At 36.7% G+C, this 25,917-nt stretch overlaps 1 protein-coding gene across 2 annotated transcripts in view; it reads left to right on the top strand.

Moving 5' to 3' along the window:
• FBN2 (fibrillin 2) overlaps positions 1 to 25,917 on the top strand; it is a 189,890-nt gene that overhangs the window by 137,593 nt on the left and 26,380 nt on the right. For both annotated transcript variants that reach the window (XM_066989051.1, XM_066989050.1), the window contains 17 exons: positions 249 to 371; positions 512 to 637; positions 2,245 to 2,370; positions 3,485 to 3,607; positions 5,110 to 5,232; positions 8,274 to 8,399; positions 10,331 to 10,453; positions 10,835 to 10,957; positions 14,749 to 14,910; positions 15,660 to 15,728; positions 16,362 to 16,487; positions 16,973 to 17,098; positions 17,682 to 17,834; positions 21,954 to 22,022; positions 23,006 to 23,131; positions 23,989 to 24,114; positions 24,538 to 24,663. In XM_066989051.1, the coding sequence (XP_066845152.1) occupies positions 249 to 371; positions 512 to 637; positions 2,245 to 2,370; positions 3,485 to 3,607; positions 5,110 to 5,232; positions 8,274 to 8,399; positions 10,331 to 10,453; positions 10,835 to 10,957; positions 14,749 to 14,910; positions 15,660 to 15,728; positions 16,362 to 16,487; positions 16,973 to 17,098; positions 17,682 to 17,834; positions 21,954 to 22,022; positions 23,006 to 23,131; positions 23,989 to 24,114; positions 24,538 to 24,663 (2,076 nt within the window). The remainder of the gene's footprint in view (positions 1 to 248; positions 372 to 511; positions 638 to 2,244; positions 2,371 to 3,484; positions 3,608 to 5,109; positions 5,233 to 8,273; positions 8,400 to 10,330; positions 10,454 to 10,834; positions 10,958 to 14,748; positions 14,911 to 15,659; positions 15,729 to 16,361; positions 16,488 to 16,972; positions 17,099 to 17,681; positions 17,835 to 21,953; positions 22,023 to 23,005; positions 23,132 to 23,988; positions 24,115 to 24,537; positions 24,664 to 25,917) is intronic.

The raw sequence follows: 25,917 nt of genomic DNA, 5'->3' as shown, positions 1-25,917 counted from the left end.
TAAACCTATATCCTTAATAATATATGTGAATATAAATAACTTAAAAGTAGTCACTTGCTCCCATAGATGAAAATGCAGTTGAAAGAGGGAAGGAAGACTGAACAAAATCTAAATCAAGAGAGTGTAGTGTGAGAATGAAAACTCAAGATCATCACCAGCAAACTGCTTCATCTCTTAAGTAAAATGACAAGAGAAGGTGACTTCTCCTTATAAAAGTAGACTTACTGTAACTTATGTTGCTTCCCCAGATATTGATGAATGTATGATAATGAATGGAGGCTGCGACACCCACTGCACTAACTCAGAAGGCAGCTACGAATGTAGCTGCAGTGATGGCTATGCTCTAATGCCAGATGTCAGGACATGTGCAGGTAGTTTTTAATATCTTTATGGGTTTTCATTAAAAATAGATTGAAAGTTCCAGCATGGTGCCTTTCAGCCAATCTGAATATGGTATTCTGTTAGCCAGTCTGTACCAGTGTGACAGAGTTATTTTCTGCTTTTATTTCAGATATTGATGAATGTGAAAACAATCCAGATATCTGTGATGGTGGGCAATGTACTAATATTCCAGGGGAGTATCGCTGTCTCTGTTATGATGGATTTATGGCGTCTATGGACATGAAAACTTGCATTGGTAAGTAGCTCTACAAACCAAAGGTAATGAGAGTCTAAAAGTTGTACAGCTAATGCTTTGGAGTCTTTGAAGGGATAATGAATACTTGAAGGCAGGTTATAGAACTATGTATGTAATTTTAAAAAAAACAAAAGATCTATTGATCTTTCTTGCTACAGTATAAATGATAGGAAGTGTAGCAGAAAATTTGAAAAGTCCATATGCATAAATAAACTCCTGTAATTCCAAAAATAGGATTGATATAATTGTAATAGTAGGATTTGCCTAAAACATCACTATAGAGAAGAGAATGTTTGGGTGCCCCAGCATTTTCTTCTGTCTCTTGTAAATGTTTTAGTTTATCCTCTCAACTACATTAAATTACTATGAGTGATTATGAAGGAAATCAAAATAAAAATATTTCTTCAGATTAAACTAACTTGTTTAGTTAGTTCTACTGTTTATACAAAACCCTAACCTTTTACATTTAATGTTTTGTATACACTATACTTTAAGGTGGTTTGGGCTATATTAATAAAATTATATTTTGTGAACATCTGTCAAATAAACCTTTCATTACTCATTTTATACGTGTGCACACTGAGAAGAAGCTAATCATATGTAGTGATGAATAAAGGTGTCATAGAATCATAGAATATCTCTAGTTGGAATGGACAAGGATCATCAAGTCCAACTCATGACTCTGCACAGGACCACCCAAAAATCAAACCACACATCTGAGAGCATTGTCCAAATGCTTCCTGAACTCTGGCAGGCTCAGTGCTGTGACCACTTCCTTGGGAAGCCTAATCCAGTGCCTGACCACCCTCTGGGTGCAGAACCTTTCCCTAACACCCAGCCTGACCCTCCCCTGTCCCAGCTCCATGCCGTTCCCTCAGGTCCTGTTTCTGTCCCCAGAGAGCAGAGCTCAGCGCCTGCCCCTCCGCTCCCCTCGTGAGGGAGCTGCAGGCTGCCATGAGGCCTCCCCTCAGCCTGCTCTGCTCTGGGCTGAGCAAACCAAGGGACTTCAGCCACTCCTCAGATGTCTTTCCCTCTAGACTCTTCACTATCTTTGTCACTCTCCTTTGAATGCTCCCTAAAAGTTTTATATTTTTCTTATATTGTGGTGCACACAACAGCACACAGTGCTCAAGGTGAGGCTGCACCGGTGCAGAGCAGAGCGGGACAATCCCTTCCCTCAACTGGCTAGCTGTGCTGTGCTTGATGCATCTCAGAATACAGTTGGCCCATTTGGCTGCCATGGCCCACTGTTAACTCATATTCTACTTGCCATTGACCAGAACCCCCAGGTACCTTTCCCCTGGGCTGCTCTCCAGCCTCTCGTCCCTCAGTCTGTATGTACACCCAGGGCTGCCCCTTCCCGGGTGCAGAATCCAGCACTTGCTCTTGTTAAACTTCATGTGGGTTGGTGATGGCCCAGCTCTCTAATTTGTCAAGATCTCTCTGCAAGGCCTCTCCACCCTTGAGGGAGTCAAATGGCTCCTCCTCATGTGCTTCTGGTATTTTCACCTCAACAACAATATTCCAAAAAGACAAAGTATGCTGTTAGGTGTTGTTAGATGTTGTTAGTAATTTTTAAGTAATAATGAATTTATGTGCATTTACAGATGTAAATGAATGTGATTTGAATTCCAACATCTGTATGTTTGGGGAGTGTGAAAACACTAAAGGTTCATTCATTTGTCACTGCCAGCTAGGATATTCGGTCAAGAAAGGAACCACCGGTTGCACAGGTAAAGCAAATTTCTGGCATATGTGTTACAGTGTGTAACACATCTTGATTGGCTTTCAGGTAGAATAAATACAAAAGTGTTCATGCACAAGTGTTCACACACAAGTGAGAGGCTGTAATTTCTACCATTATGTAGTAAATGTAGGAGTCTACCTATATTACATGTATCAGCATGTATTCAGGAATTTGAAAAGGTTTGCTCTTTGACCAATATCAATATGATATAAGAGACCTCATACGTGACTGCGGTTTTAAAGGCAAAACTTTTTCTGCTATAGACTGGAGGAATATCTAGTACCAAATAGAGCCTGGCTAGGTATGGCTGCATCTGTGGTAGAAGTATTTAATCTGTACCCATTTGTCATGCATACTGAAAGTATGAACTCATCTGTCAACTACAGCTGTGAGAAATGACCCAGGAGTCTAAGAAAAGGTCAAAAGGGAAAAAAAAATAGAAAAAAAGAAGGAAAAAAATAGTGATGGTGTAAGAAGAAAAGTATATGCCTTCCTTCAATCCATGCTAACAAATTTTAAAGAATCATAGTAATTCAGTTTCAAACTGTACAAATTCCCATGCTAATTGGCATGTTTCCTTCTGCAGGCTGGGTCTACTCTGTTCTTCTTCTTCTTCTAGGGGGAAGCTAAGGTCATCCAAGATGACTCTTCTTGGAAGGTTGATGGAATTCCTCCTGTAATTTCATATTTAAGAATTTGTTTTATAGTTTCAAAAATCTTGGACAAGTCATTTCTATAACTGAAATGTGCCCACACAATCAAGGGTGTCGACCCTTTTTAGGCATATCGGCATACTTGTCTGTAAGACAGCTTTAATTTCACACTGAAAAGCAACTGTAGGAAATCAAACTAATTTTACCATGTTTACTAACAAAGAATGTTATGAAAACATAATGAAAGTACAATTGAAAATGCAAGTATAATTACCATTAATTTATAAAGTAATGTCACTTGCTTGAATTATTATATGGTTTTGAACTTTTTGTTTTTAAGGGATTGCAAAACTACACAATGGAAATGAGTAAAATCCAAGGGGAAAATCATTTGTAATATTCTGGTTCTCCTGATGTAAATACTAATAGTTTATTTTGTGCTTCTAGATGTGGATGAGTGTGAAATTGGTGCTCACAACTGTGACATGCATGCCTCATGTGTCAATGTACCAGGAAGTTTTAAATGTAGTTGCAGAGAGGGATGGGTCGGGAATGGCATTAAATGTATTGGTAAGTATATAGAAAAATAAAGTTTTTCTCTCTCTATTTTTCTTTTTTTTTTAGTTTTCTTTTTTATCTTTTCTCTTTTTTCAACAAAACATGCAATATGACTGTGATTACTCCATTAGAAACAAAAGTATTATTCCTCTATTTGCTGTACTCTGTGGATAGATGAGTATACAAGATTCTTGTGTTTTGGGAGTTTGTTTTTTTTTGGGGAAAAAAAAAAAGGTTTTGTCTCAGGAGCCTCTCTGTGTAACATCCTACTGTGTTAAATATGTATTTTGCAAAGTTTATATGCAACTGCTAGAATGGACAAAATACAAAATTCAGTCAAAAATATGGTGGAGTTTGTTTTGAGATTTCCTGCCATTAGATATTATTTCTGTTACTCAATACCAATTTTCTGGGAAAAAAAAAAAATAATCCTGTAGTGTTTCTAGTTAATAGGCCTAATATAAAACACGTTGGACCTGAAGTATGGGAAACTTGATTCTACATTTGCTGGGCTGCTACAGTCACATTATGTGTCCTTGCCTTTGTTTTAATTTTGGTGTGTAAAAGAGATTGTAATATTTACCTTTTTTGCATAACATTTTGGGATCTGTGGAAGATGAGATTCACTTAAAAATTAGGCTTTATTGGTATAATATGTGAAAGAAAAAATACCTGTACTATGACATTTTACTGCAAGCCAGATTTTGTAAGATTTTAAAGCTATGTCTGAGAAAAAAAAAAAAAAAGAAAAAAAAAAAAAGAAGGCTCCCTGGTCTTTATAGTTATCATTTAATTAAAAATAGGTGAGGTTCTGCTAAGCAAATAAGACATCCTGTTTGAAAGGACTTAAACAAAAAGATGTGGTAGAACCCATATTGTTAAAATAGGTCCTGGGTACAGAATGTTCTTCCAGGAGTCCCTTATACAGATGTCTGCTGATGGGCAAGGCAGAGTGTGAAAAGGACCATCAGGTACCACATAGCACCTGTCACAGTGCGGCACCCGATACTGACTCACATCATGCACTCGAATGGCCATTTCCATCAAATCAAGCTGCAATTGCCATTTAGCGGCAGGAGAGTCTTCTGTTTTTGTTGTTGGTTTGGTTTGGTTTAGTTTGGCTTGTGTTATTTTTAAATCCAAATTGGCATCCAAGTTAGAAATAAAGCCTGCATTGATTTTCATAGCGTTAGGCTGCTTTTATGTTCTGTTAATTGAGAAGGCTCATCAGATGTGTGTTAGATTTTCACCTCACCATATCTCTTTGTTCTGTTATTTTCAACACACTTTGATTCCAAGCTCTTTATGAGGATATTAACACAACACACTTTGATTCCAAGCTCTTTATGAGGATATTAACATTTAGGTAATGATATCAACATTTACTCTAATGAATCAGCTGAATTCCATCCATTCTGTGGATGTTGTATGCTTGTTTAGTTTGGCAGTTAATTGCAAGCAAAGTACACTACCTGCTGTATTACTGCTTATGCTCTTTTGTCCCTGATGTATAGATCTTGATGAATGCTCCAATGGGACACACCAGTGCAGCGTGAATGCCCAGTGTGTAAACACCCCAGGGTCATACCGCTGTGCATGTGCAGAGGGATTCACAGGGGATGGATTTACTTGTTCTGGTAAGAAGTTTCTGTGAAAGCTGATTTGTCACTGATGGTTTCTGTTTCATGGAAGAGTTCCAAATTTAGACCTAAGCCCAAAGTGCAAGAGAATAAATGTAAAAGTGTCTATTAAGACCCATCTCCTGAAGAAATGTTAACAAAGACAGTCGACCCTTAGATTTGCATGCCAAACTGGATGCAGTGAGACCAGTTGTTGGGTGAAGCTCCTGTCTGCTCCTTTCTCCTTTTCCTTTTTGCTCCAACTTTTTTGAATGTACACGCGCAGTTTCAAGAGGACAAGGATTCAGCTGTCGTCGACCCTGCCCTGTTGACTGGGTCTGCCTCTGACAGGGAAGAGATCTTTTATTTTGCCATCGCTAGGGGAAAGAGGACTGAATGGGATGTAATCATTAATGATTAAATCATTATTTTTAATGATTTTATTTTAAATAAAAACAAGTTGCAATTGAAAAATGTTGCCCACTATCTCTGCATTTAAGCTTTTTTGAACATCATTTACCACACAGAAAGTGTTTTAAAATAGCTCAAAGTGTAAAAGATTATATAAAGTGTAAGGATTTTATATAAAACATAAATGTATGAGCATTGAGTTACTGTGCTTTTTATCACTTAAGTAGTGGAAATGCAACAATGTCTCTGTTCTACAGTACTTATTTGTTCTCTATGTGGTCAGCAATTTCTGAGGTTTGAAGGAATGCATCCTAAGCATAGTAAAATACAAAGAAAGTAATGTGAATGCATTCACTATTAGCTAACTAACCAAAATCAATTTACACCTTAAATATTATTAAAACTTAATATAAGAATAAGTCAGAAGACTTATTAATATTAGTTTTTGATCTCAGAAGTAGGATCTTCAGATTTTGCTTATTTATGTGTTTCAAGTTTGTGGTTCATGAACATGAATTTTAATCCCTATTGTTAATGAAGTATGCGTTAGATTTGTCAATTTAAAATTTAATTTAATTTAAATTTTTGCTCTTTTTTAAGAGCTATCAAAAATCTTAGAAAAATGAAAATGAACCATGTTGTTTGAAAGGACCAATGTTCAAAGTAACACTTAGAAAAAATGTTTCATGTCAGACTAACAGAGCAATATCACAGAATCACAGAATCATCTAGGTTGGAAGAGACCTCCAAGATCACCTAGTCCAACCTCTGACATAACACTAACAAGTCCTTCACTAAACCACTAAACCATATCACTAAGCTCTGCATCTAAATGTCTTTTAAAGACCTCCAGGGATGGTGACTCAACCACTTCCCTGGGCAGCCTGTTCCAATGTCTAACAACTCTTTCAGTAAAGAAGTTCTTCCTAATAACCAACCTAAACCTCCCCTGGCGCAACTTTAGCCCATTCCCTCTCATCCTGTCATCAGGCACGTGGGAGAATAGACCAACCCCTACCTCTCTACAGCCTCCTTTAAGGTACCTGTAGAGAGCGATAAGGTCACCCCTGAGCCTTCTCTTCTCCAGGCTGAACAGCCCCAGCTCCCTCAGCCGCTCCTCGTAAGACTTGTTCTCCAGACCCCTCACCAGCTTTGTTGTGCTTCTCTGGACTCGCTTGAGCACCTCAATGTCCTTCTTGTAGCGAGGGGCCCAAAACTTAACACAGTACTCGAAGTGCGGCCTCACCAGAGCTGAGTACAGGGGGACAATCACTTCCATAGCCCTCCTGGCCACACTGTTTCTTATACAAGCCAGGATGCTGTTGGCCTTCTTGGCCACCTGAGCACACTGCTGGCTCGTATTCAGCCAACTATCAACCAGTACTCCCAGGTCCTTCTCTGCCAGGCAGATTTCTAACCACTCCTCTCCCAGCCTGTAGCGCTGCTTGGGGTTGTTGTGCCCCAAGTGCAGGGCCCGGCACTTGGCCTTGTTGAACTTCATACAGTTGGCCTCAGCCCATCGGTCCAGCCTATCCAGATCCTCCTGCAGAGCCTTCCTACCAGGAAGCAGATCGACACATGCACCTACTTACTGAAAGTGCACTCGATCCCCTCATCCAGATCACTGATAAAGATGTTAAAGAGAACTGGCCCTAGTACTGAGCCCTGGGGGACTCCACTAGTGACCGGCCTCCAACTGGATTTGACTCCATTCACCAGAACTCTTTAGGTCCGGCTACCCAGCCAGTTTCTAACCCAACAAAGCGTATGCCAGTCCAAGCCATAAGCAGCCATTTTCTTGAGGAGAATGCTGTGGGAAACGGTGTCAAAAGCCTTACTGAAGTCAAGGTAGACCACATCCACAGCCTTTCCCTCATCCACCAAGCGCGTCACTTTGTCATAGAAGGAGATCGCGTTCGTCAAGCAGGACCTGCCTTTCATAAACCCATGCTGACTGGGCCTGATCGCCTGCTTGCCCTGCAAGTGCCGTGTGATGACACTCAAGATAATCTGCTCCATGAGCTTCCCTGGCACTGAGGTCAAACTAACAGGCCTATAGTTTTCTGGGTCTACCTTCCGGCCCTTCTTGTAGATGGGCATCACGTTTGCTAGCTGCCAGTCGACTAGGACCTCCCCTGATAGCCAGGACTGCTGATAAATGATGGAAAGTTTCTTGGCCAGTTCTTTCGCCAGTTCTCTCAGTACCCTCGCGTGGATCCCATCCGGCCCCAACGACTTGCTATTATATATCCTTATATATATATAATAGGATATATATATAACATATGTATATATATATAATATATATAACAGAAATATATGATGTGTATATTACAGAAAATAAAGCTTTGACTTTGTAAGCAAAGCATTCAATGTATTTATTAGAAGTAACAGTACTGAATCTGAAAACCTTGCATTATTAAAAAGAATAATTCTGTTAAAAAAAAAAAAAAGTACGAATCTTAGCAGGGTAGAAGGAGTCATTTTGGAAATGACATTAGATTTGCCTTTCTGCATTCTTTCAATATGGTTCATCTTCAGGTGTAAACATGTTGTTCTATATCAACAAAACTCTGCAACACTGAGTGGTAGGATAAAATTATTTGTATTTCGAAACATGGTTTCTAGCAAATTTCTGTCTCCCACAGATGTTGATGAGTGTGCAGAAAATGTTAATCTGTGTGAAAACGGACAGTGTTTGAATGTCCCTGGTGCATACCGTTGTGAGTGTGAGATGGGATTCACTCCCTCCTCGGACAGCAAGTCATGCCAAGGTAAGCTACCGGTACTTCAAGTTCATTTTCTGAGTTTGGATTGGCTGCCATAAAGCAAACCACGAGAACTGCTGGAAGGACCTCAACCTGGAAGCAGAATACGTAGCACATGCTTCACATATAAAACTAATTTCTTCAACCAAGGATTATTTTACAGTTTTAATTACGTTGAAGGTAGCTGTCATCTCTTTATGAAGTTTTCCTGGCTGTGGCCCAGAAATCTCAGCAGTTTGGATTGGCAATTTTGTGTTGGTATTTTTTTTGGTTACTATTTCTCTTAGTCTTGTCACTAGTGAATAGTGTCTGGAAAAAAACTGCATTCATCTCTATTTTATTTAATGTGCTTAGGAAATATAAACTGCATTGAGTGACCTCATTTTTAATAAACCATACTTGACAACTTTGTAATACTCCTTGAAGTGTGTCCTGAAGATTTTTTTATCATCATCCTTTCACTCTCTGTATTGTAGCAGATCATCTGAAGTAGAGAAGAAATGATTCTCTCTAATCCAATGGAGCTTCTGTTCCTTGTTGTATTCTTACATCCTTTTTCGGTTTGATATGAAAACTGGGTATTAGATAAATTCTTTTTAACTAATGTTCCAAAGCATTTTACTTTATTGGCATGTTCACATATTCATGTGTATATATAAGAATCAGACTTCAGGCAGAAGCTTGTGAAAAATTAGCTACACAAGTGTTCTGGTCGGAGCTATTATAATTACCAAGTATTATCAATTGTTTAAATTAGCAAATTTCTCAGTGCAGCCCAGTTAGCCATTTTATAATCATGCCAATGTTCCAATGTTCTAATAATAATAATAAAAAAAGATATCACCCAATCAGTATATTGATAAACAAAATATTCTAATTCTAGAGACAGTAAGTCATGCAATTTTGGCTTTTCAGTTGGTCCACAGTAGTGTGCTGAAAAACAAATTGAAGAATTTTGGACAAAAATCTTGGTATATTATTGTGATTCCAACAGAAATCTGAAAGTATTGCATAGATTAAATTACACTGTTCAAGAACTAGAATGTATGGATGCTGAATGCTGTAGAGGAATTCTTTTGTTTTGTTTTGTTTTTTTAAGTTGATGTATTAATTTGTCCTGTGATAGGGTGACTCCTTGGCTGATTTCTGCCATCAAGGGATAAAATCCAAAGCCTGTTATTTAGTGTGATAATTGTAATATTTCACCCAATTTCTTCAGAAATTCCTTGAGATGTTAGTATGTTAACTTCTCAATGATAGTCTCTTCCACAACTTTATAAAGCTTTATCTTAACACAGATTATCTTCCTGACCCAATTCAGAGTTCATTTCATGGCTATAGTCCAACTTAGAAAACTTTCTTTAATTTCCAGTTTAAATTAATTGAGAACCATTGAATACTAGGCATTTATCTTAAATTTCTTTTTCACCTAAATATTTATCCCCATTCCCCACCATTCCAAAGTTACCCTTTCTCATATGTTCCTATAAAGAGGCATTATATCACTTCTCAAGCTTCGACTAAGGGAAGCAAGCCAAGTTCACCATAGATCTTTCGTTACTCTGATCATTTTAATATTCCTTTTTTACACCTCTTCTAGTTTTAGCTCATCACTCCTGAACAGAGCTCTGTACCCAGAATTCCAAGTGAAAATTTAGCTGTGCTTAGTAAAACGGTATCAATGCTGTCTGCTTTCCTGTCTCTGCTAAAAATAGCTCACTAAGGCATGCTAGAGCTGAATTCGCCTTTTACACAGATGCTTTATTTTAGAAATTTAGGAATCTTGCTATCAGACAGTACCTGCCTATTTTTTTTTGTCTTTTATTAATTTTCTTCCACTCAGAAGTTACATGTGTCTACATTTGCACTTTGCAATACAACACTACTATAGTACTAATATGGTAACAGTATCTAATTTTCTTAATATATTTCTTCAGATATCGATGAATGCTCCTTCCAAAATATATGTGTATTTGGTACCTGCAATAATCTACCAGGAATGTTTCATTGCATCTGTGATGATGGCTATGAACTAGATAGAACCGGAGGAAACTGTACAGGTATATTTCTTCTGTTCAGAAATATGTCAAGGCTAAAATACCTTTCTAATTGCATCGGGTTAATTGAAACAGGAGTTCACAACATGCATTATATTCTCTAGCAACTATGCAAGCGCATTCTTTCTCCACCAAATAACAAGTTTTTAGCATTGTAAGCTTTTGATTTAGTTTAAGAATTAAATTTAAAAAATGCTTCTTATATACGCAGCTGTACAATGGTTATTCTTAAGTGTTTGATGAATTATTAGCAGCTCTTTGCTTCAATTTCAGGTAGAAATAACTTGTATTTGAAATTTTCTTGCCCATTTTGCTTTAAAATGTAAAATGATTCCTCTTTTCCATCAAGTGAATGGATTTATAAACATAGCCTTCCTATTTCAGATATTGATGAATGTGCTGATCCCATTAACTGTGTTAATGGTCTCTGCGTAAATACTCCTGGGAGGTATGAATGTAATTGCCCTCCAGATTTCCAGCTGAATCCTACCGGGGTGGGTTGTGTGGGTAAGTAAAAGCCACCTAAAACATCACTGTAGAAATCAAATGTATAATCATATTAGATGGATAGTAGATATATCAAACATGGGTAGTTTTGGCCTCTCTTCGAAGGGAGGGTGCCTGTTTTGATGCACATGAGGGTAGCAAGATACAAAAATTATCATTCACTTGATGATCCTTCTGTATAGTTTTCTATAGCTTGTTAGTTATTGTAAATGATCGATGTTGTTTATAAAGTCTTTAAAATACACTTTTTTTATTTGTTCAAACATATATTATCTGCATTTCCATTTTCCTGAAAGTCACCAGTTCTTTGTTTAAGTTAAGTCTAAACCGGAATTAAAACTGCTTGTGGTACCTGTTTAACTAAAAACAAACTAAAAAGCACATTTCACTGTAGTTTAGTTCTCTCTGGCATAATCATCTCTGGCTTATACTGACATAAAGGGAATTTTCATTGTATCTTCTACTTTCATTACGTTTTTCCACTTGGTATAACTGTCATGTGATTAGGATATATAAGCGCGATCAGTCTAGGGAAGTTTTCGGGAAGATAAGGTTGAGAGAAGGGCCAAAGTTCAGCCATAAAGATTTGTGTGGGATCCTGGGAAAGCCTTTTAGCTTTTTATTTGGAAAACAGCCTTTTTAATTTTAATACTTTGGGAAGACTCAGATTTGCACAAATTGGGAAGTAGAAATCTGCCCATTTTCTAAATATTGGCAATACTACTATAGTATGGTAATAAATAAATATATTCTAAACAAATCATTTCTGTAGAAATGCATATTTCCTTCAGAACACATTTTATTGCTCATCTTTTCCATATGTCTCTCTTTTCTGTGTATATTCTCTGTAGCAACTGTAGAGTCCCAAGTGAGAGAGCAAGTCCTCCCTCTCAGAAGAAAAAAAAAAAGTTTAATAAGAAAGTGAAAGAAAAACTGTTTGACCCTACCTTATTTCTGTCTTGCAGAGGTACTACTAGGCCTCTCTCTGATACTAAAGCACTCTTTTCCTTTCCCCTGTGTAAGAAATATTTTTAGTTCCTCAGTGACTGCCTGCACAGAAAAGAGAAGTTCCCGAGGCTTAGACTGATGCACAAACATGTTTTTTGTTTGTTTTGTTTTGTTTTAACCTCAGTTTCAGAGATTGGCAGAACTGGAATCCTTTTGTCTATGTGGCAGGAACTATAACTCTCAGATGCACAATTTACATCTCTCTATTGCCTGATTTCATGATGAAATGCAAAAAACATTCACTGAACATTCAGCTTTTGTTTTTAATAGGAGTGTGCAAAGACTCTGCTTCCCGTGAAATATCATCAGATTAAGATACTAAGTAAGTCCTGTTCCATGAATGAAATGACACTTCAGTGCCCTTTTTTTAGAAGCCCTTTAAGAGATGGGGGCATCAAGCGTAAATAAAGACATCTTAGTTATACTATGTTATATGATTTTAAACATTGTTAGGTTTTGATCTGTTTCCTTTCACCAGCAGTTCTCATTTATAAAATTTCTAGAGGATTAAATGAGTTAACATGGGCAAAGGAAACACCAAGACAGTTGCCATTCCAGTGCAGCTATACTAATTCTGTTTTAAGAGGTGGTGTACTTTGGATATGCCTACCGTACTGACTTATGCAGTCCAAAGAGGGAAGAATTAAAGTTCAGTTTGCTTGTGATCCTTTATAGTCTCAGGACTGCAAGTCCAAATTGCAGCTTCAGTGACAGTGAAGTTTGGGTCATTTGCAACTGTAAAGCCTTACCCATTTTTCACTCTAAGATTGTAGTCACTTGGGGAAAAACAAAACAAAACAACAAAAACAACAACAAAAGACACAGGCCAGTAGACCTTACCAAGATACATGAAATTTTCTTACTTCTGGAATTAAACAGTTGTGCCAATAAATGTTCCAGAAACTTCTTGTCAAAGGACAGTACTTCTGGTTCTCTTCAATAGCAACTATCTCTTGCACGCTTGAGCAAAAAGTGGAATTTTAATTCCAATTCCTCTCAGAAGGAACAGAATTATTATCCTTGGCAAAGAAGAACATGGTGCCTTGTCAAGACAGTTCATGTGAGTAGTAAACCGAAACCTAAAACCCTTTATGGACTCCGTATTGATACTCTGCTAGAGAATTCCACACTCTGCCTTCTTTCCAAGGACTATTATCTCCTATTGCTCGTAATGGACCTGAGGTCTTTAGCCGAAGTCATCTTCCAAAAAGCTCTTTTTTTTCCCACTTTTCTCAAGAACCATGAAGCCAAATCTCGGCTTCACGTAAAAAGGCAGATGTCTCCCACTGTCACAAATGGAGAAGAGCATGCAGTTCCTCTGAGAACACGAGGAAATAGGTATTCTGAGAATAAGTGTTTGGGTTTTTTTCAGCTCAAGTCCATAATGAGAACAACAGGATATGCCCTTTTTTTCTTTTTCGGAAAGGCTGTTCATGTTACTTTGATCTAACTTAATATTATTTTGCAGCCTTAACAAATTGTAAAGCTTGTATTTATTACTAGGAATCTGTTATTAATTTAAAAAAATGTAATAAATTTAAAATAAATAAATAAAAAAGGACTTCCACTCAACATGGGCTGATCAGTGATATGTACCAAATCTCAAGATAATTTAAAAAGCCATGTCATATCAAGACATTTGTTAAACTCTGAAGATTTTGAAAGGATGAACTACACATATTTATGATACTTGGTTCATCTCAATCCATGTAAAATGCTAAGAATGTAGTGTGTGGCACTTGCTGCAAGTAGTAAATTAAAAATGTGGTATCTCTGGGTAAAATATGCATTTAGAAAACCATTCAAAAATTCATATACAAGTTTCTTAGTTATACTATTAACAGAAATAGTAAAAATGCAGAAAGACACTGTGGCCTTTATAAAATGAATATATCATCTTTATTCCAAGTTTTTTCTATGCTTCTTTAGTGGCATACTTTGATAGCAAGTTAATTCATATCTGTGATCTTTAAAATTATAATACTAAACTTGAGGAAATTAATTTCTTCTTATTTGACTGTAATAGGAAATACTGTCATAATTGACTGTCTTCTCATTCCTTGTATTTATGATTCACTGCTAGTTACTTGTTATTTATACAGAACAAGGAGGTAGTATTGGCAGTAGAAAGAAAACTCAAAGCTTTATTTCTCTTAGTGGATTCATTGCTCATTCTACCAATGCCAATTGTTGTCTACATCATGAAGTTACAGTTTGAGTGAACTAACAATTTTTCCTCAAAGTTTCTGGATGTTTAGATTATTTTCTTCAATGCTAATGATTTTTGGAGATTTTTCTTTTTTTTTTTTTTTTTGCTAGTAGAGCTCTTCCAGTGCAATGACAGATGGCACTTTTTTTCTGCAGTTCCATAGAGAAATAGGTAACTTCTAATTTCCACAAGAGAGTGGAATTCAGCCTAGTCAAAATCAGAAAATAGAGAAGAAGTATTATCAGCAAACTGCAGCAAGGCTTCTGGATGTTTTCTGGATTGAAAGACTGGGAATAGTGTATGTTCTACACTAGAGTATGGTGTATCTCTGGAAGATACTCGAACATTTAAAACTGTTCTCTGGGTTCTTAGGAGGCTGAAGGTACCTTTTCTGCATGCTATCTCTCTCAACATCAGTAGCAGCATACATGAATGTTTTCAGCTTGCCAGTGACTTTAAAAGAATGATGTTATCCAAATTCCTGCTTCTAGATATGGAATATTAAAATGAATGCCTACTGTTGCTTTGCCCAGATTATTTTGTGCAGCTGTAGCCATATGTGCTTTATATGTAGATAATCGTGTTGGCAATTGCTACCTGAAGTATGGACCACGAGGGGATGGAAGCCTATCCTGCAATACTGAAATTGGAGTTGGAGTCAGTCGTTCCTCGTGCTGCTGCTCTCTGGGAAAAGCTTGGGGAAACCCCTGTGAGACGTGTCCCCCTGTAAACAGCAGTAAGGAAATGTTCTCATATTTTCCCCTGCCCTCTTATTATAGAAGATTATTATAAAAGATACTACTAAGGACTAGAAAAAATATTTGAAATCTTTTACTATATTATCATTTAAGAAACCGATTTACTTCGAGAATCTGAATATATTGCATACATCTGTTTGCAATTTTTAATCAGCAGCTCCACGTTGGTAGGGTAATAAACACATGACTAAAGCTTAGAATTCAAATTATGTCTTTAATTCAAAGAACTGTGGTGGTTCTCAAAGGGAACCTTGGTAACTGTTATATAACAATTTTTGTCACCCTTAAGTACTTTCAAAACTGTTACGCAGTGATACTTACCAACTTTGTAGATATATGAAATAATGCAAAAGAAATATAAAGCAGCTTATTCTTAACAGTCTCATAATAGTATGAATTGCAATTTTAACATCTCTCTTTATCTATTGTATACTGGTGTTTTGTATTGAAGAACTAGTAAAAGCTAAAAGTGGAGGATGCATATATATCTTATACAGGCAGAAAATGAAGGAAACAGTTTTGTCCCTGCCTATAAGAATATCCAAGGTTATGGTAATGGTCAAAGCAGACTTGCTTTGTTTCCAGTAAATAGTCCAAGGAAGGTAGAAGAATAATGGCAGTAGGGAAAAAGAAGTGTTAGAAACACAAATGAAATGCTTTGTTTCTATTCTTAGTACTTTATTCTTCATATAACTGACATGCTCTCTCTTGTTATACTTTACTTTAGCGGAATACAATACTCTCTGTCCAGGAGGAGAAGGATTCAGACCAAATCCCATCACTATTATTTTAGAAGGTGAGTTCATCGTAAATGACAATGAAATTTGGTAATAAAAAAAAATGCCATCTTTGTTGAGATAAATGCATGAACTGTATTTTGAAGAAGCCATTACATTTATTGCAAACCAAAAAGTTAATATGAGTTGAACAATAGCATGGTGAAAAGGAGCATTGTAAAAGAACATTGAAGAAGTCCAGCAACATTTCAGTAGGAAAATAAACTGATCTCATACCTTTTGTGTGCCTCCTTCCTTGAGCTGAACTTTGAAATTGGCCCTGAAGAGTAAGTCTTCTATGAAAATTATAGTTTATCAGTGGAAGGTATAAGTTTCAGGAAACATTCATTGGACAAAGAAACCCTGGTTCCAGTGAGCATGAAGGAATGGGGAATTAGATGCCAAATTCCTGTAAACAGTAACAGAAGCTGAACTCCAGGTGCTCATCAAGCTGAAACGTGCTCCGGAAAAACTAGTTATATAGGAGAGAATGAGCATCACATCCATACTTTCATAAAGTGCAATTTAGAAGCAACAAAAATCCACGTGACAGTTAAAAGCTACTAGTTGGTAAAATTTCAGGGGAGTACTTACAGTCTGATGTTTCTTTTAATTCTGGATTGAAAGTAAGTTTTTGTCTCTTTTTTTTTTAGACATTGATGAATGTCAGGAGCTGCCAGGTCTCTGTCAAGGTGGAAATTGCATCAATACTTTTGGCAGCTTCCAGTGTGAATGTCCAAAAGGCTACTACCTCAGTGAAGAGACGAGAATCTGTGAAGGTTGAGTCCCTTGAAATTGTTTTATCACAGTGCAGCTATGATGAAAAACAATGTTTTAGCCTTAAATCCAAAAGTGGCTGTGGCCACACACTCTTACCACAGTGTAGCTATCCACTCTCTTACCAAAAATCTTTTCTAAAATCATTGTCTTGGGCATTATTGATATGATTAATATTAAACTTGAAATGTAACATTTGCATATACTAATGTTTATATACTAGATCTCAGATATGTGTATTTTCTATATAGTATATAGATAAGGTGGTTATTCATGATTTGTAAATTCCAGCTTCAGTGCCTTATATTGCCTACTAGTTTTACTACATTCCCTGTATTGACCCAAATCTGAACTGTACTTCCCAAACTAGCCTTTATATGCAACATTTTTCTTATCTTAGTATATTTTGGCTGCGTTTCTCAGAAATATGTGCTGGGGTTGGTCTTCCTTCTCATCGTTAATTATATTTTTTTCACTTGGTCTCTAGATATTGATGAATGTGTTGCACATCCGGGTGTCTGTGGTCCTGGAACCTGCTACAATACCCTGGGGAACTACACCTGCATTTGCCCTCCTGAATATATGCAGGTCAATGGAGGACATAACTGCATGGGTATGCAAAATGTCATCTTTACTATAACTGTCTAGATATCAACCTGTTTTGGAACCAGACTCCCTGCTCTAAAATTTCCTTTTTCATGTGGTCAATTCTGAAGTCTTTAAAGTCTCGCACCAGAAAACTGGACTTGCAGCTGTTACGTTTTTTCATAAACTTAAGTTCTATTATAGCTTTTTCCTACCTTTAACTCCCAGGAGGTTGTGTCATGTAGCCAGGAAAGAGAGCCAAATGCAGTGTTCTCATGGTCTTATTCTTTAACAGAGCTCAGAAATATTTTTTATTTTCACCATCCATTTCCAATAGTAGGGTTTGATATATAGATGGATCTGATGGGCATCTACAGTTTGTTTCTGATTTCTTGGGAATGTTGCTTTTAACCCTTTGTCATTTCAGGTAAGTCTAGTACAAAAAGTTAGAGGAGTGCAATCCTTAAATGATTTCTGAGTGTATCTGTGCACATTTTTGGATTGCATTCAGAAGCCAGAGTTAATGAATTACTGTCTTGGTTCATGGGGGTAGATATTTACTTAAATCAATTCATTGGTTACTTCATAAGTGATTCTTCTCTCACATCTAGACATGAGGAAAAGCTTTTGCTACAGAAGCTATAATGGAACCTCCTGTGAGAATGAACTGCCCTTCAATGTGACCAAAAGGATGTGTTGCTGCACATACAATGTTGGGAAAGCCTGGAATAAACCTTGTGAACCATGTCCAACTCCAGGAACGGGTAAAGCCTACCATAATCATTCAATTTTCTTACATTCTTTGTGCATCTGCTCCTTCAGCATATTAGCTGAAGTTGAAATTTCAGGCCCCCAAAAAACTTTGCCAAAATCACAGTATCATATAATCATTAAGGCTGAAAAGACCTCCATGATCATGTAGTCCAACTATCCACCTACCACCAATATTATCCACTAAACCATGTCCCTAAGCACCATATCCAACCTTTCCTAAAACACCCCCAGGGACAGTGACTCCACCACTTCCCTGGGCAACCTGTTCCAGTGCCTAACTACTTTTTCTGAGAATTTCTCCTAATTTCTCCTAATCTCCATCCTGAACCTCCCCTGTCGCAACTTGAGGCCATTTCCTCTTTTCATATCACTGGTTATCTGTGAGAAGAGGCTGATCCCCAGCTCCCCACACTTTCCTCTCAGGTAGCTGTAGAGAGTAGTGAGGTCTCCCCTGAGCTTTCTCTTCTCCAGACTAAACAACCCTAGGTCCCTCAGTCACTCCTCAAAGGACTTGTGTTCCAAACCCTTCACCAGCTTTGTAGCCCTTCTCTGGATACGCTCCAGGTCCTCGATGTCCTCCTTGTAGTAAAGGGCCCAAAACTGTACTCAAGGTGCGGCCTCACCAGAGCTGAGTACAGGGGGACAATCACCTCCCTGGTCCTGCTGGTTACACTATTCCTGATACAAGCCAGGATGCCATTGGCCTTCTTGGACACCTGGACACAGTGCTGGCTCATGTTGAGGCAAGTGTCAAGCAACACCTCCAGATCTTTGTCCTCTGCACAGCTTTCCAACCATTCTGCCCCAAGCCTGTAGCATTGTATGGAGTTGTTATGCTAAAACAGTGTGACAAATACTCTGCCATCTTCTCACTGGTTGGAATAAGTCTTGCTGTGCTAAACAGGTCTAGATATTTCTTCCATTTCTGCAGAGGAAAGATACAGCCTCAATAGTCAAGGAAACCAATCATTCACCCAGGTTGAATAAAAGATACAGGAAGAATGTGCACATTTTCCCTCTCTGCTGTCAGTGAGATCAGGGACAAGGGAAGAAAATACTGTCAGGTCCCCCTGAGTGGAGGTGAACATAAAGGCCTGGAAAGAAAGAGATGTCTGCTGCCTGATCAGCCTTCCAGGATCATTGATTTAGGATAGCATAATTTAGTAACTGCATAGCAAGGGATACATTTATCCTTGTAGTCCTAATCTCTGTTTGAACACAAAGATTGTGTTTCGTAACCTGAGTGTATTGCCTTTCTAGATTTTTCACTTGTGTCTCAAATCTGAGCGTGATCCTCTTGGTTGTTTTTACATTACCTCTACTGAAGGTGATTAACTTGCAAAAGCTCTGTAAGTAGGGCATAGTAAAGGGAAGTAAAAATTTCCTTCTACAAAATGAAGTGAAAATAAAAAGGTACTCAGTCCTTTTTCAGTTAGTCTTTATGGAGTTTCTTGCCTGGAACAAATCACGCTTGAAAGCTCAACTCAGAAAAATTGTTGGTGAGAGAATCACCAACTTGGAAACCTGACAGTAGCACCTGGGCTTCATTAAAATACTCTTACATTTGTAAAAAGAACAAAGTTGCCTAGATAAAATAACTGTTTAATATATATACATTTTACTGTTTAATTCACTTTGCAACAATCTAGTACCACTAAAGCCATACTTTTGGGGGTGCATCCTCTGTTGTGTTAGTGTAAATAGTGTATTCCTTTCATTCCACATGGTTTATTCTGGTGACGTAAGGGAAATAGCAGATAATTAGGGAAGATTTTCTCCCACAAGCAGTAAAGAGGAGGAAAATGGGACTGAAAAGAAAAACACCCTCTTCCGTTTCTTTCTTAAGTAGGAGGAGGGAAAATGAAGGAATGTTTCTAGCAGTCAGGAATGGGGGCTGAAAATAAGCTTGAGAGAGGAAATACATGTTTGCTATCAGAGAGAGCTCATAAAATTCTTTTCCATAGTCATTTGTCTTTGCAACATAAAATTGTCATCAGGATGACAACATATGAAAAAAATATACCAAAGTATTAGCAGGGATTCATGCAATTAATATTCTTGCATGGAGGAGAGAATTCTCCTTTTAAATTGTTAAGACAAGTTTTCAAGAACTGCTGCAGTTTTTAAATCTTTGTTAAAACAACTTCACTGAGACAGTCTACAAGAAGTTATTGGGTTAAAATATTTCCTGAAATACTTCAGTATTGCCTTGTTAGCTCTTTTAAATGCCTTTACTATATCTGGAAACATGGCTGATGCTCTTTCACCATGAAAAGAGATTGTTTGAGGGATTAAACACTTATTCCTAGCGTAAATGCTTGAATAGCTGAAGTTACAGGATATAATCAGTTGTACTGAAATCTGGGTGGGGGCTACACATCACAGACGGGTTATGATATACTGACCCTAACCAGTTTGCTAGACTGAGCCCAGTACCTCATTAAAAGTATTATTCTGCTCTGATGAGAATTATATTGTTCCTCTAAATTAACTTCACAGGCCAATTAATTTGCAATTTTTTTCTTTGTGAACTGTGTTCTCTCTTCCTTTTCATATATTTATGCTTAACTATTAATCTCTGTTTGATGACTTCAGGTAGGAAAGATTATCTTGCTCGGTTTTACACATAATATAGATCATAACCATCACCATACAGGCTTTAAACAGAATAATCTTTCTTGTTTCTTTTTTTTTTTTTTTCCCCACCCAAATAAGTGTAAAAAGCTGTTTCGCTGCTAAAAAGTAACTAAGTATTTGCAGAACTCTCTTCATGGTTGGATCATCTGGGTAGTGCTTGACTTCAAAGAGTTTTTTCCCTGTTATGTGATAGATCTTTTTTCCTGTGAAAAATAATATAGTGATAAGTATGTGGTTTTTGTAAATACTTTTTAAAGTCATTGTTGCAAATAGTAAAAAGTCAAGCTTTCAGAAAGTAAATCTCTGAAGTGTTTGTGCATTACTAATTTGGCAGTCTCTATAAAAGCATTATACTACAGTCCTTACGTAATTACATGCAATTTTTTCTACACATTACAAACTGAAAAAATATGAAAGAACTCTATTAAATAGAACATACGAAATACATAGGTAACATAGCACAGAAGGAAAGAAGGCCTGCAACTCTCTGAGCTTCTTCTTCATTCTCCCAGAACTGATGTTAGGCATTATTACAGAACTAGATTGTCATCATCCGTGGGGATAAGGTAGTGAACACAGGGCCCTCTTTTTACCCATAATGTGTGTTTCACTGGTTTAACAACAATATAAATGGCATAAATCTCCATGCAGAAAACAATTGTTATAAAGAAAACCTTAAATCTTATAAATGTTAATAGAACACAAAATTTCTGGATGGTAAAACATGGTGGCAGTGAGCTCTGAGATTATTGTGTAGTACAAGAGTAACGTCAGTAGGCATTAAACAGTCACTAACGAGCAGCACAGAAGAAAATGCTGAGGTTTATATACTGGATTCTAGTCAGCTTGTACAAGAAATAAGAATATTTGAATGTGAAAAAATTATTTTGCCAAATCACATTCTGCGCAATTATCAACTACATTTGCAGAAATTTTAATAAAGAACATTTGGTTTAAGGGAAATAAGAATTACTCAAGTTATAACGCCAGTGATTAAACTTAACCAAATTTTAAACTAATGAAAAGCTGCCATTGAAATATAGAGGATCAAGAAACTAAGACAACAACCAGAAGAGAAATAAATTATCACCACTCTGGGTACCAGTAAGTTAAATTTACTTCTTTCTGGAAGTGTTGCTGCAGATTCTCTCTACAGATTTCTAGAAAGCAATAATGAACCTTAAATGGTAAGTTATTGAGTTCTATTTAAAACAAACTGAAGCTCTGCTTGCTCAAACCAGACATTTGTTCTTGTGCCAAAGTCTGCGAAGATTTGCAAAAAAACAAGTATGAATTAGTGTTCCAGTTTGCACTCATTTATTGGCAACCTGAATTTTCAGTATAATTTGTACAGAAGGCAATTGCTCTCTCTTCTGCGTAAATTTGGCTTCTATCTGCTCTGAGAAAACTACAAGTAATTGAGAGATTTATAAATACTCACTAAAAATGCATTTTTCTTTGTTTTGCTGTAGCTGAATTCAAAAACATATGTGGGAATATTCCTGGCTTTACTTTTGATATTCATACTGGAAAAGCTGTTGGTAAGTTTCAATAAACTTCCTGAAGATAACCAAAAGATGTTATGCATAAGATTGGTGCAGCTCCATAATAGTGGACTAAAATGAATATTTCATAAAATAAAATTCTAATTCATTCTGAAGTTCTGATGGTGAGACAGAGTGTGAGAGCAAAGTTATAATGGCTTGTTGTTTATATTTTTTGATTCCTCCATTTTCACAGAATCGTAGAACCATAGAACAGCTTGGGTTGGAAGGGACCTTAAAACTCATCCAGTTCCAACCCCCTGCAGTAGGCAGAGATGCCACCCACTAGATCAGGTTGCCCAGGGCCTCATCCAGCCAGGCCTTGAACACCTCCAGGGACGGAGCATCCACAGCTTCTCTGGGCAGCCTGTTCCAGTGCCTCACCACCATCTGAGTGAAGAATTTCCTCCTAATATCTAATCTAAGTCTCCCCTCTTTCACTTTAAAGCCATTCCCCCTTGTCCTAACAATATCTGCACAAGCAAAAAGTTGCTCTCCATCTATTTTATAAGCCCCCTTTAAGTATTGAAAAGCTGCATTGAGGTTTCCCCAGAGCCTTCTCTTCTTCAGGGTGAACATCCCCAGCTGTCTGCCTTTCTTCATAGGAGAGAGATAACTTTTGATCATTTTGATAATGATCTTTTCCTCCCCCCTCCTGAAGGTTTGTTTTTCTGAAGGTTTGGCGATTTTTTTGAAGGTTTTGCCTTCAAAAATTTTGTTGGACTCATCAGCACATTTGTAACACTTCTGCTTCTTGCTAATATTTAGTATTTCTCTGTTTTGATCACTTGCTGAACTTCACATAGTTTATTTTTTCTTGTAACAGGCATATGTTTTGATTTATACCCTGTATATAATTAGTAGTTTAAGTAAATTAAAAGGAACTTCTCATCTCAGTATAAAAAACAGTGCAATTGAGAAACCATATTGTACATAAAGTCAAGAAGCACTGTATTTTGACAAGCTCATCTGACTTTCAGACATCGATGAATGTAAGGAGATCCCAGGAATCTGTGCAAATGGTGTTTGCATCAATCAGATTGGCAGCTTCCGCTGTGAGTGCCCCACTGGATTCAGCTACAATGACCTGCTCTTGGTCTGTGAAGGTGATTTGAAGTGACATTATTTTCTACTTAGTTCACATAAGCATAATTATCATAAAGGGAAGGGGAACATTTAAATTACATGTTTTTCAGGCTCTAAGGGACAGGTTGTGAACTTGCTTTCTTGTAGGGGTCAAATCCATAAATGAGTTTGTGATGTGTTTGTCTCTAATACATATGCATACGCACTCAATACAGTTTGTCATAGTTTTGTGTCAAGCAACCCGCTGGCTCCTAAATAAGAGGTAAATTAAATGCTTCATTTTATTATGGTCTTATGGTATTTTTTATTAATTTTTGTTAAAACTTGTTTGAAGAAAAAGTTCCCTTGATTTTTCCCCCTTATATCTGTTCTTTTGTGGGTTTATCAGTAAAGAAGTATCATATATTCATAGAAGATAGTAGTGAAATTTTGTGTGTCCTGAAGTCAATAGTAGTTTTGTCATTGGTGTTTAAGTGTCTTGTGCTGATGACACTTGTGCCCTAAGTTGCTAACAAACTGTGCCACTTACTTTTTCACTTCAAAACGTTCTTTTGTTTAAAATACATAAATGTACAGAGGAACTTACTACAAAGAATAAATTTCTTCAGGTACTTGTTTAAAACTGCATGACTGCTTCAGTATATAGGGAGTTGGATTCATAGGATCCTCCTTCATCCAAAAACTGTGCTGTTGATAAAATTCTATTGATGTTGCTTTTCATTTGCACGTATGGCACAGGAGGCTGAAGGTCAGCAACTTCATGCTTTGCTCAGGAAGGCCTATGAAGACCAGTCTTGCACAAGACTGACTATACAGTCTAAACACTAGGCAGGAATATGCATCTTGTGGTTTCTTACTATGACTCTTGGTATTTCAGATATTGATGAGTGCAGCAATGGAGACAATCTCTGTCAAAGAAACGCGGACTGTATCAACAGTCCTGGTAGTTACCGCTGTGAATGTGCTGCTGGTTTTAAACTTTCACCCAATGGTGCTTGTGTTGGTAAGAAATCAGTTGATTTTTCTAGTCTGAATCTGTTTGTACGTAATCAAGGGTCTGTATTTGATTCTTTTGAAGGGTAAAAGTAATGTTTATTTTCTGTTACCTTGCATATTCTGCTGTGTGTTTTATGTAGCAGTTTTTATTTTATAGCCCTGTTTCTCTGTGCAAGGGAAGAAAAGACAGAGTGAAACTTTTAAAGAACATTCTTGAGGTATCAACCAAATACTAACAGTAGTTTTGACCTTGAGGTGTATAGGCAAGAAGTTCTTATAAAATGAAATTTTGTTATGATTCAGGTTTAGTTATGGATAATTTTGAGTCTGGTTTTAATAATAATAACAGATTGTAAAAACATGTTTGTGTAACATGAATGAATAATAAAAGTCAATAATGTGTACCATCTGTTTTATATTTTTGTTATAGATCGCAATGAATGTCTGGAAATTCCTAATGTTTGCAGTCATGGTTTATGTGTGGACATGCAAGGAAGTTACCAGTGCATATGTCACAATGGTTTTAAGGCATCTCAAGACCAGACTATGTGCATGGGTATGGAAAGAATACACTTTTGTGGTTTTAAAAGAGAGGATAATAGAGGGGAATGAGTTAATTCTTTTTTTTAATTGTATAAAAAGAATATAATGGCATTGAAAGGCTGATTCATATGTCTTTGAGTTTTTGTGATTAAAGTATGTGAAGTTGTCCTTGGAGAAAGGAGAAAAAAATCACAATATTTTCAGAGGTAGCTCCGTATTACCGAAGAACATGTTAACCCCATTTTCACAAAAATGCATGATAAAGACTCATTTGAAAGAAAAATTTACAGGTGATACTACAGAGCAATAGAGTCTGGAGAAAAAAATACAGATTTTTTTTCAATTATTTCAAATTTTATTGAGTTCCATTAAAAAAATAGAATCCCACACAATGTAATCTATACTAATTTTATATTCAGATGATGACATGAAAGAGATGACATTAAGAAATAAGCTGATAGCAAAATAAGAGTGTTTTTCTTTTCTTTTTTAATGTTAAATATTAAATTCTAAAGGATATTTAAAGAAAGATGTGAGGCATGTGTGAATTTCGTTCTCTTTGACAAAAAAAACTAAATGTCAGCTCTAAGCACTAGCGACATTCAGTGACCTCTATAACACAGGTGTGTTCGTACTTCTATTTCATGGGGGCATTGAAAACCTGTTCCCATAATATTATATATTCATATATGCTTTGAGTCTTCCCATTTTTGAACTAAATCATATTTGTCAAATCACCTGAAAAAGATATTTCGGAAAGTGACTTCTGTTAACAATGCAAAATTTCCAGAACATGGTTACTTGAAACAATAATAATTCTAAAACTGAAATTTGTCTTTCATAGTCTGAAATAAAAATTTTGACTGAAATGCAGTCTGAAATACAAATCTTGACAATGACAGGTTATGGAAACAATCCTATAACAAATTGTTTACCATCTGTAAATAAATGTTATAAATATATAAATAAACAAATGTTTCAGAAAGTCCACAAGAACTCGGAGACAAATAACCTTCATATCCCCATGAAAATCCAAACAGCACTCAAATACACAGTAGAAAACGTTGAATTCTAGTGCATTAAAAAATGGATGTATCCAAGAGTTTGAAGGCAGTCTTTATATTTCTGAAAGTAATAATAACATAATGAATTTACGTATGCAAACGTCATTGTGAACAATGATACATAACTCCTTTATAGAGTGTTTTGAACAGGTTTTCATATGCATTAGAGTAAGAGGTGTATATGAATTTTGAGATAGTTCTGA

Source organism: Anser cygnoides, chromosome Z, assembly GCF_040182565.1.
Source record: "Anser cygnoides isolate HZ-2024a breed goose chromosome Z, Taihu_goose_T2T_genome, whole genome shotgun sequence".
NCBI lineage: Eukaryota > Metazoa > Chordata > Aves > Anseriformes > Anatidae > Anser > Anser cygnoides.
This window is presented reverse-complemented; position numbering and strand designations above follow the sequence as displayed.